The sequence below is a fragment of the Penaeus vannamei genome, chromosome 2 (genome assembly GCF_042767895.1).
Source record: "Penaeus vannamei isolate JL-2024 chromosome 2, ASM4276789v1, whole genome shotgun sequence".
Lineage (NCBI taxonomy): Eukaryota > Metazoa > Arthropoda > Malacostraca > Decapoda > Penaeidae > Penaeus > Penaeus vannamei.
Window position 1 is genome coordinate 43,318,005 of NC_091550.1, and position 11,804 is coordinate 43,329,808.

Here is an 11,804-nt window from a genome sequence, read left to right on the forward strand (position 1 = left end):
AAGACAAGGGAAAGGGCGGGGTGGGGGGAGACTAGGGAAATAGTGGGGAGGCTAGGGGAAGGGGTAGGCAAGGGAAAAGGAGGGTGGAGACGAGGGGAAAGGGCGGGGAGGAGGATAGGAGTGGGAAGGGGGAGGGGTATTTTCAAGGGAGAGGGTGGATAGTGGGGGATGACAGCGGGAGGAGATGAAGGACGGGGAGGGATAGGAGGGTAAGGGGAGGAAAAAATGGAATAGGTAGGCAGCTGGGTCAGGAGGGTGTGCATTGAGGGGAAGGAGGAGGTGGAGGGGAGGACGGAGGAAGGAGAGGGAGAGAGGGACAGAGGGAGGTAGGAGGGAGGGGTTGTTGTTGTGCCACGAGGCAGAGGCTTGAGCAAGGCCTTCGTTTCCTTTCTCTCTTTGGTCCTCGCTTCGTGTCTCCCGTTTATATTTTATCTGTGTTTGTTTTCTCTTTCTTCCCTCGTCTCTCCCCTCTAGCTCATCCTCTTACTTCCTCTCTCATTTTCTGCCCTTCCTTCCTCTCTCTCTCTCTCTCTCTCTCTCTCTCTCTCTCTCTCTCTCTCTCTCTCTCTCTCTCTCTCTCTCTCTCTCTCTCTCTCTCTCTCTCTCTCTCTCTCTCTCTCTCTCTCTCGCTTTCTCATTTATTTGCCTTCTCTCTTTTTTTCTCTTTCTCCCTCCTCATCTGTCACTATCTTTGCCACCCACTGCCCTTCATTCCCCTTCATTTCGCCCATTCCATCCGCCACACTCCGTAGCCTCCTCCTTCGGCTGCCTCGTAAACCGGGTCACCTGCATCTGAGACATCAGGTCACGTCGCCGGGGCCGCTAGCGAGGCCGTTATTGCCTGACGTTTGGCTGGTTTGGGGAGCGAGGGAGGGAGAGGGAGAGGGAGAATGAGGAAGAGAGATAAGAAAGAAAGAAATGTAGATGGAGAGAGAGGGAGAGGGAGAATGAGGAAGAGAGATAAGAAAGAAAGAAATGTAGATGGAGAGAGAGGGAGAGGGAGAATGAGAAAGAGAGATAAGAAAGAAAGAAATATAGATGGAAGAGAGGAAGAGGAGAATGGAGAAAGAGAGATAAGACAGACAGAGAGAAATATAGATGGAGAGAGAGACAGAGAAAGAGAGAAGAAAGAAAAAAATTAGAAGGAGAGAGATTGAGGAGGGATAGGGGGTAGGATGGGAGAGAGAGAGAGAAGAGAAAAAAATAATAAGAGTCCGAGGGTACTAGGAGAAAGAAGCAAGGCCTGGAAGGAAGGGAGGATTACAAAGAGAAACGGAGGAAGGGAGAGAGAGAGAGAGACAGAGACAGAGAAAGGCGAAGAGGCGCGAGGGCGAGAGTCATGAGGCTGGCAGAGTGAATCATGGCCGGGGCGCTCGTGCTTCTCGTCCTATTTTTAACCCCGCGAGGATCCCCTAATTGCGGCCATTAAATCTTCCTCCACGGTTTAATTCCTTCCCTAAATTTGTTTGCACTCCATTTCTGCGATTCCCCTTTTCCAGTTCTTCTGTTTGATTGTTTATTTGTTTACTTGTTTTTAAAGCCTTGGGAGCAGGTCTTTGTTGATAAGATGGGTTCTGCCGTACACGCACACACGCATGCGGACACACGCTGTCTGTATCTATATCTCTGTTTATTTCTGTGTCTCACTCCCCTTGCAGTCCCATTGCACGCCACTCATAGATTTTTTTTTCATACTTAAACATGACTTTCAAGCATGAGTTTAAACCTGACGGACACAAACAAGTAAATAAATAATGGAAGACTGAGTTGTGATTCAGTGTCTCTTGTTCTTTGCCTCTTTTCCTGCACGACGCCCATAGTTCGCCTTTGCTTTGTGGGCGGGCGAGGGCCTTCAGAGGGCTTTGGGACCAGGGCGTGGGCGGGGGCGGGGGGAGGGGGGAGGGTGTCCGTGGCGCTAGTAGGAGGTAACTTGGCGGTTGGTAATGGCGGCGGGGCTGACTGGCTAATTAGGCGATTCCCTCTCTCCCCTTTTCCCCTCTTCCTCCTCTTCTTCCCCCCTCGTTTCCCCTCTTCTTCACCACCCTCGTTTCCCTCTTCCTCTCCCTTGCTTTGTTCCTTCTCCCGCGGCGTTTCTCTCTTGTTCTCCCCCCCCTCGTTTCCCCTCTTCCTCTTCTCTCTTCCCCCCTCGTTTTCCCCTCTTCCTCTCTCCCCCCTCCTTTCCCTCTTCCTCTCCCCTTGCTTTGTTCCTTCTCCCATGAGCGTTTCTCTCTTGTTTCGCCCCCCTTTTATCGAGCCTTTCCTTCCTTTTCTTTCTCTTTCGCGTTGTGAATCTCGCCGGTCCTTCCTGTCTGTTCTCTCCCTTGTTTCCTTAGTGAGCTTTTTGTTTTTTATCTGTGTATGTCCCATCCTTCTTCTTCTTCCTTTATCTTCTCTCTTTATCCCCTCCCCCCTTTCTCCTCATTCTCTTCAGCATCACCATCCCCATCATCCTATGTCCTCCCTCTCCTCACCCTTCTCCCCCTTCCTCCCCCTTCCTCCCCCTTCACACTCCCCTTCCTCCCTTCCTCCCCCTCCTACCCAACCTATTTTACTTATTCCTTCCCCTCCACCTTCACCCTCTCTCCTCCTTCCTCCCGCCCCATTCTCCCCCTTTCCCCTCCCTCCCGCCTCTCTTTCCCTTCCCTCTTCCTTCCCCCTTCTCCCGACCCTCTACTTCCCTCCCCCTTCCTCCCGCCCCTTTTTCCCCTCCCTCTTCCTTCCCCTTCTCTCCCCTCCCCCCTTCCTCCCACCCCTCTCTCCCCTCCCTCTTCCTTCCCCTTCTCTCCCCTCCCACCTTCCTCCCACCCCTCTCTCCCCTCCCACCTTCCTCCCACCCCTCTCTCCCCTCCCTCTTCCTTCCCCTTCTCTCCCTGCCCCTCTCCCCCCTTCCCCCCGCCTCCCCTCCCCGGTGGCTCCAGCTAATCCTTTGACAGAGCGCGATGCCGCATGACACCTCCCGTCGCCCAATCTTGCTAAAAGCCAGGTTGAGGGAAGGCAGGCAGGGGAGGGAAGGGGATGGTCGAGGGTGGGAGTGAGGTGGGGAGGGCATGGAAGGATGGGTGGGAGAAGGAGGGAGGAAGGAGGAGGGTGGGAGGCTGAGGTGGGAGGGTGGGGAGGAGTGGATGGGAGGGATGAGGAAGAGGAGGGGGAAAAATGAGAGAGAGAGACACACACACACACACAGACGTAAAGAATAAGAGAGAAAAGAAAGGGGTGAAGGAGGAGACGCGGAGGGGAAAGATAGAGAGAGAGAAAAGAGAACGAGAGCAATAGAAATAGGTCCAGACGGGATGTGATAGGTCAGGCACAGTCCGCCTCATGCGCATGACAGCCCCAAGTCGGCCATGTGATTGTGAGGGCCATTTCTGTGCTCTGGTTTAAGGGTGAAATTAAGGTGCCGAGGGTGCCATCAATCGCGTAGGGACAGCGTTATAGTGGCACTCCATGGCACTGTTGTCCGTACGCCCCCCCCTGGAATGGGAGTATGGTGAATGGCAATGATGTTATTGTGTTTTTTGTTCGGTGGGTAGAGGTCTTATTGGAGCTGTGTTGATCATGGTATGGTGTCGCCTTGATGTGGTGTCCCCGTGGTTCGTGAAGGGTGGTCTGGCACTGATGGTGGTCTGGCAAGAGGGAGTGCCTCTGGGTTCTGGTGTTTTGTTGTTTTTGATGTTGTTTGCTATCATCTGTGATTATTATTATTATTGTTTATTATTATTTTATTATTATTATTTTCTGAGCTTTTGGTTTACGAGCTTTTAAGGAGAGAGATGTGGCGCAGGTGGGTTGCGTTGCGTGAGGTTATGAGGGGAGGGGGGCGAGGTGGAGTTATGTCCCCCTCCCCCCCGCCGTACCCCCCTCTTTTCCTCCTTTCCTGTGTGTCTCTTTCTCTCTCTACCTTCCACGCTCATCGTCCTTTCTCTGAATTGTCTTTCGCTCTCTCTCTCTCTCTCTCTCTCTCTCTCTCTCTCTCTCTCTCTCTCTCTCTCTCTCTCTCTCTCTCTCTCTCCCTCTCTCTCTCTCTCTCTCTCTCTTTCTCTCTCTTTCCCTCTTTCTCTCTCTCTCTCTCTCCCCCAACTCCTCCTCCCTCTCCCCCCTCCTTCTTTTATGCTCCCATAGACAATGACCCCAGTGCGCCTGTATGCACGTGTAAGAGGCAGGGTAGTACGGCCCCTTCCCCCCACCCTCCCCATTCACCCTTTTGTCTCCTTTGCATGATATGATTCTCTGCTCCACCTCCCCCTCCCCCTCTCCCTCTCTCTCTCTCCTGTCCCCCCGCCCCTCTCCCTCTCTTCTCCCTCTCTGTCCTGTCTCCCCCTCCTCCCTCTCTCCCCTCCTCCCTCTCTCCCCCGTCCCCAGCGTTTCCTTGAAGTCGTCAATATGGGTTTAAAGTTTTGTTGTTGTTGTTGTTGCTCTTGTTGTTTCTCTTGTTGTAGTCTTTAGTGTGCGTTTGTTGTTGTTTGTTTGTGGCTGTTTCTTTGATTCGATCGGGTGTCGGTTATTGATGCTTATTTTAGTGTGGTTTGGCCTTTTTGGACGTTTGGCGATTGTTGCCCCCGTCGAGGTTATGTTTTTGTTAGCGTTGGTTAGTTTGTTTGTTCGTTAGTTGGATAGCAGAATAACTCTAAAAGTCATGAACAGATTTTTTTTTTCTTATTCAATTCATTTTTGTTACTTATTTATTTTTATAATTATTTGTTATTCCATTTTTGTATTTATTTATTTATTATTATTTTTTTTATTATACTTTCTGCTTATCAAAATAGAAGGGAAGACCCTGCCTTTTTTCTGCGCTAAATTTCCTCACCAGGGATTTATTGCTTTGTTTCACTCCGGCTGGGAATTGTGTTTGTTTTATTTATATCGTGTTGTCTGATGTTAGTCTTATTTGTCATTTTGTCGACGTTTTATGGTTTATCCTGTAATCGTGTGTGTATTAGTCTCTCTTTCTTTCTTTCTTTCTTTTCTCTCTCTCTCTCTCTCTCTCTCTCTCTCTCTCTCTCTCTCTCTCTCTCTCTCTCTCTCTCTCTCTCTCTCTCTCTCTCTCACACACACACACACACACACACACACACACACACACACACACACACACACACGCACACACACACACACACACACACACACACACACACGCACACACACGCACATACACACACACACACACACACACACACACACACACACACACACACACACACACACACACACACACACACACACACACACACACACACACACACACACACACATACACATACATATCTCACCATCTTTATCTGTTAATGTTTATCTCTCTCTTTCTTCACCCTTCTTTTTCCGTCTTTTTCTCCAATTTAGTGTATTTTTGCATGTATTACTTATGTATATGAAATTGATATTAATTCGGCGACCTTCTCTCCCTCCGCAGTGTCGTCTTCGGCGGCGAGTCTGGGCGGCGGGTCCTCGTCCGCCCCGCCCATCCGCGGCCAGAGGAAGCGCGGGCGGCCGAAGGGGTCGGGGCTGCGCGGGCGGCTCTCCAGGCCCTCGGAGGCGGGCGGCGGCGGCGGGGGCGGCGGGGGCGTGAGCGGCGGCGGAGGCGGCGTCGGAGGGGCGGCGTCCGCTGGGTTCGGAGGGACGGGATCGCCAGGTGAGTGGAGAAGTCGCGGGATTTTGTTTTTAATTTATATATATATATATATATATATATATATATATATATATATATATATATATATATATATATATATATATATATTTTTCTTTTTTTTTTGGGGGGGGTTGTTGGTTTGTCTGTCGTCAGGCCTTGAATTTTCCATTTCCTTGTTTTTCATTCTCTCCATTTTTCTTAATGCCGCTCTCCTTACTGTGACTGCCACCCTACCATCGTGCTATATTTCTCTCTTCCTTCGCTCTTCTTTCTTACCCCTTCACTCTTTTCCTCCTTACTCCTCCCACCTAACCTTCATCCCCTCTTTCCCTCTCTCCCATTCGCTCTTCTTTCCCTCTCTCCCATTCCCTCTTCTTTCCCTCTCTCCCATTCCTCCTATCCCACCCTCCCTCCGTCTTTCCTTCCCCCCTCCACGCTCCTCTTCCTTTCCCATTCTCTCTCCTTCCCTATCTGTTCCATACCCCACCACCCCACCCCCCTCCCTCGTGTCACGCGGTCCGGCCGGCTCAGCTTGTCCGGAACACGTTTTATCCGGCCGGACGCTGTAGCAGGCGGACCGTGTTAGGGAGTAGCTGCCTGGGCGAAAGGGGGGAGGGAGGGATGGAGGGAAGGGGTATTTAGGGGAGCGGAGAGGGGGCGGAGGAGGGGAGTTGAAGGAGGGTTGTGATGGAGGGAGGGAGGAGGTTAGCGGAGAAAGATGGGTGGAAGTTGGGGGGAAGGGAGAAAGGAGAAGGAGAAAGAAAGAGTGAAAAGATGGGAAAAGAGGGATAAGGAGATGAAGAAGCGAAGGAAGAGGGGAAAGGAAGGAGTAAAGGGGAAGGTGGGAAGAGATGAATGAATGAAGATGTGAATGGGGAGGAGTAGGAGGAGGTGTGGCCGAGGGGGAAGGGGGAAGTAGGGGTGGTGAGTGGGGATGGAATAGGGGGAGGATGTGAAGGGATTTGAGAAGAAAAGGCAATAAGGAAAAAAAAGAAAGGGAAGAAGAAGGGATAGAGAGGAAGAAAGGAAGGAATGGAGAAGAGGAATGTGAGTGAAACGAGAGGAGGGAGGGAGATGGGGAAGAGGTGACTGAGGGAAAAAGAAAAGAGAGGGAGAGATAAAAGAAAGAGAGAGAGAGGAAGAGGAAGAGAAGAGAGAGGAGGAGGAAGAGAAAAAGGAGGGAGAGAGAAAAGAAAGGAAAGAGAGAGGAGAGAGGCGTATGTGTGTGTGTGGGGGGGGGGAGGCTGAGTGAGATGGCGCGTGCCGCCGCTGTTCCTGCCGGGCATTTTTGTACCTTTCTGTACCGGAAGAGACGGAAGGGTTGCGATCAGCTGGCTTGAAGCTGATGCTGTCACGGAAGGTTGGGGATGGGTTTTAGGGGTTAGTGGGGATGGGGGGTATGGGTTAGGGGGGATGGCGGTGTTTCGCTCTTACTACGTTTATCTCGTTTGTATTTTCTTATTCTGTCATACTTATTTTTTGTTCCTTTCTTTGCCTCTCTACTCTCTACTCTCCCTTGGATTTATATAGCTCTCTCCCTCTCTCCACTTCTCTCTCCAATTCTCTTCTTTTAATTTTATTATTCCTCTCTCCTCTCCTCTCCTTCTCTCCCTCTCTTTCTCCCATTAATCCTGTCTCGTATTCTCTCTCTCTCTCTCTCTCTCTCTCTCTCTCTCTCTCTCTCTCTCTCTCTCTCTCTCTCTCTCTCTCTCTCTCTCTCTCTCTCTCTCTCTCTCTCTCTCTCTCTCTCTCTCTCTCTCTCTCTCTCCCTCTCTCCCTCTCTCTCTCTCTCTCTCCCTCTCTCTCTCTCTCCCTCTCTCCCTCCCTCCCCCTTCCCTCCTTCCTCCCCCTCACCCTTCCCCTTCCCCTCCCCCTCCCCCTCCCCTTTATCTCTTCCTCTCTCCTTCTTTTCTCCCTCTTTCCCTCTCTCCCTCTTCCTCTCCTTTCTCCGTTTTTCCCTCCCCCCCTCTTCCTCTCTCCTTTCTCCCTCTTTCCCTCTCTCCCTCCCCCGCACCCTCACGCACGTGCATTCTCATCTCCTGCCATTGTCCTTGCGCACGCGCCGTTCCACGCAATGACGTCATCACGCACCTGCATACGCCAGGATCGCATAGTGCGTATGTGTGTGTGTGTGTACTTGTATTTGTCCGTGTGTGTGTGTGTTTGTGTGTGTGTGTGTGTGTGTGTGTGTGTGTGTGTGTGTGTGTGTGTGTGTGTGTGTGTGTGTGTGTGTGTGTGTGTGTGTGTGTGTGTGTGTGTGTGTGTGTGTGTGTGTGTGTGTGTGTGTGTGCGTGCACACCGCCTCTCGTATTTTTTTCTCCTTCCTTCCCTCTCTTTGGTTGTCTCTTATCTCTTATCTCTAATGTTCTATAGATTTTGCGTGCGATTCGAAGCGAGGGAAGTAAAATATTTCATATATGGCGTTGTCTTGTTATCTCTCTTCTTCGTATCTCCCTCCGTTATCGCTCCTTGCTTCGTCGTTTCCCCTCGTTTAGCGTAAATGCTAAATGTTGACTGAATGTTGTGTGTGTGTGTGCCTTCAACGAGCAATAACGAGGGTGATTTAAGAGGCAAGATTGCTAGGTTTCGAGTACCGCCCGCCAGCTCGCGTTTAAAGCTAATTGTGTTTTTAATTGTGAAAGCTTTCCGAGCGGCATTTTCTTACGGGCGATTATTGCATACTTAAGCGTTTCTGAGAGTGTTAATTAAGAGTCTCTCGGGGGGAAAAAAGTGTGTAAATGGTATGCAGATGACATGCGTTGAATTTTTACACGCTTTTTTTTTTTTTTTATATATATATACGTCAGGGTCGGATGTGCATCCTGTGAATCGGGAGGAGATTGTCGTGTGGAGGTGGGGGTGGGGGAGGTGGAGGTGGAGGGAGAGAAGGAGGAAGGTTGTGGAGGAGGAGGAAGGAAGGGAGGTGGAGGTGGAGGAAGAGAAGGAGGAGGAAGGTTGTGGAGGAGATGAAGGAAGGGGAAGGGGAGAGAGTGGAGGAGGGTGAACGGTAAAGGGGGTAGATGGGGGTGGTGGTGAAGAGAAAGAGGAAAGGAGTAGGTTGATGGGGTGGAGGAGTGGGAGGAAGAGGATCGTGGGAGGAATGTGGTGGAGGAGGGGGGATGGGGGGAGGTGGTGGAGGAAGAGAAGGAGCAAAAGGTGGTGAAGGGAGGAGGAAGAAGAGAGATGGGGGTGGGAGAGGAGGATAAAGAAGAAGGAACAGGAAAACGGATAGGGTGAGGAGAAGGGGAAGAGCTAAGGGAAGGAGGAGAAGGTTTTGAGAGGAAAGTAGAAAGAGGAGAGCATAAAGAACGTAAAACAGAACGAAAGAGGAGGAAAACAAAGCAACAAGAAGAGAGAGAGAGAGAGAGAGAGAAGAATGAAGAAGAGCTAGGGGAAGGAGGGAGAGTGAAGAGAAGGAACGTGGTCGGGAGACAGGGGATGAGGAGGGAGGGGAAGGGGGTAGGGGTGGAGACTCGAGTTGACGTTGGAGGAGGGAGGTAGGGAAGGAGGGGGGGAGGGGGATTGTCCTGTACTGTAGGTCAGAAGGACTCTGGCACAGCCTTGACATGACACACCTTGCGGGTCTATTGTCTCCCTCCTCGTCTGTCGGCAGGATTTTTTAAGAGGGGTGGGAGGGGGGGAGGGGGGGGAGGCTTGGCCGTCTAGGTTGGCGGGGGTGCAGATGATGTGGTACGCCCCCCTCTCCCCTCTCCCCTCTCCTCTGCCCCACCTCTAGGTTGACATCCCTGTGTTATTCGTGTGTGTGTGTGTGTGTTAGAGAGAAAAGTGAGTGTGTGTGTGTGAGAGAGAGAAAAAAAAAAGTGAGTGAGTATGTGAGAGAGGGAGAGAGAAAGTGAGTTAGTGTGTGTGTGTGTCCGTGTGTGTGTGCGCGTGCGTGCGTGTGTGTGTGTGTGTGTGTGTGTGCGCGCGCGCGCGTGTGTGTGTGTGTGTGTGTGTGTGTGTGTGTGTGTGCTGTGTGTGTGTGGTATGTGCAACGGCGCCCATGCGTGCTGCCGTCCCGCGCACCATCTGCCCGGCGCTCGGCGTGCGCCCGCTTGGCCCGGAGTGAGGAATCACGCCCGTGCCGCTCGCACTCACGTATTCGGTCGTGAAATGGGGCAGCGGTGGCCCGTCACGCCCCTATGCCGTATCTGTGGGCGGCCGGATAACCCGGGTCCTTAGGTCTCTCTCTCTGTCTGTCTCTCTCTCTCTCTCTCTCTCTCTCTCTCTCTCTCTCTCTCTCTCTCTCTCTCTCTATCTCTCTCCTCTCTCTCTCTCTCTCTCTCTCTCTCTCTCTCCCCTCTCTGTCTCCCTCTCCCTCTCCCTCTCCCTCCCTCTCTCTCCCTCCCTCCCCCCCTCCCCCTCCCCTCCCTCCCTCCCCCTCCCTCTCTCTCTCTCTCTCTCTCTCTCTCTCTCTCTCTCTCTCTCTCTCTCTATCTATCTATCTATCTATCTATCTATCTATCTATCTATCTATCTCTCTCGCTCTCTCTCTCGCTCTCGCTCTCACTCTCTCTATCTATCTATCTATCTCTTTCTATCTCGCTCTCGCTCTCGCTCTCTCTCTCTCTCTCTCTCTCTCTCTCTCTCTCTCTCTCTCTCTCTCTGCATTCTCTGTCTCCCGCACTACCAGTTGCAACACACTCCTCATTGCATTAATTGCATTCCTGCAACGCCACATCTTCTTTTCCTACTCCCTCCCATTCCCCCCTCCCCCTTCCCCCTCACCTTCCCCCTCCCCCCTCCCCCTCTCCCCAGCCTTCTGCATTCCTGGCAGGATATCTCCGCCCTCCTTGACTCTTATCTCCCTCTGGCGTAAGGGTCGGATTCCCCTGTAACACATTTTTTTTTTATTTATAAATGTATTCATTTCTGAAATGAGTTCTGTATTGTTGGCTTTATTTGCGTTTATTTCAAGAGACGACGCAGTTTTGTGCATAGATGCGGATATTTGCATAAGTATTCTCCTTATTTTCTTTGTTTATTTATTTTATTCCATTTTATTTATTCAGTTACGGATGAAGGAATAACTTCATCCGTGCATTTCAGGATTCAAAATCACGTGACTTGACGTGTACTAGAAGGGACCAAGTGACAAATATATACGTAGCAAATCCTTACACTTTTAGGAAACGTTGGCGTATTTTCAGCACATGTGAAAAGAAGTGCAAAGAGAGACAGTGACAGACAGACAGACAGACAGACATACATGCTTTTCTGTGGCCTTATTTATGCAATGTTAAGTATGCTGATGAATATGCCCGTGCGTTCTGTGCCATGACGTGAAATTATATGGCTTATCATTTTATGTATTTGTCTCTTTTTGCGCAAAATAGTCGCCTAGCTTCTTTTTTGTGCCCGATTTGCTGAGAGGGGAATATTTCGCAGATAGCAGAAAAGGAAATGGAAGTTGATATTTTGTCAGCGTAGGGCAGTTGTTGTTATTGTTGTTTTTGTTGTTGTTTTTGGTGAACGAGATGGTAGTAGCAGAGGCAGTAGTGGTCTCAGAGTGGTAGTTATTCGCGGGTAAGTAGGGAGCGAGAACCACCAGTATCCAGTATATTGGGCAGGGTGAATTTCTTCCCTTTTTATGCTCTTTTCCATCCTTGAGGGAGGGAGGGAGGGAGGGAGGGGGGGCTTGGGGATGGAGAGGAACGCAAGGAAGGATCTAAAAAGAATGGAGAGGATGGAACGAAAGGGCAGTCAGGGGAATTCAGTTATTTATGAAAGGAGAGAGAGAGAGACAGAGACAGAGACAGAGACAGAGACAGAGACAGAAGAGAAATAGAGAGAGAAAGAGAGAGAGGGAGAGAGAGGGAGAAAGAGGAGAAATAGAGAGAGAAGGAAGGGGTAGAGAGAGAGAGTTATAAGAAAGGCGGACGAGGGAAATGAGGCAGTTTGAACAAGAGGGTTTGCATAATGCCCCTCTAATTGCACCGAAGCTTCATTTGCGAGAAAACAAGTGGGAAAGGGAGACGGGGGGGAGGGGATGGGGTGGTACTCTCGCTTTCACGAAAGTGCATGTATGCAGGATAGGGGGAGGGGAGGGCGGGGAGAGGGAGAGAGAGAGGGGGAGGGGGGAATTGTGTCATCATGCATTTTAGCGAGCTTGTTAAGTGTGCAATTATAGATCGACCTGGGAGGGTTGTTGAGGTTCTCTTTGCTGTTGTTTTGT

At 50.8% G+C, this 11,804-nt stretch overlaps 1 protein-coding gene across 1 annotated transcript in view; it reads left to right on the forward strand.

The window, feature by feature from the left end:
* Window positions 1–11,804, forward strand: part of LOC138865703 (chromatin-remodeling ATPase INO80-like) — a gene marked incomplete at its 5' end in the record, with an annotated part of 117,521 nt that overhangs the window by 51,616 nt on the left and 54,101 nt on the right. Inside the window, 1 exon segment of the mRNA XM_070136975.1 lies at window positions 5,411–5,633. Coding sequence (XP_069993076.1) covers window positions 5,411–5,633 — 223 coding nt within the window.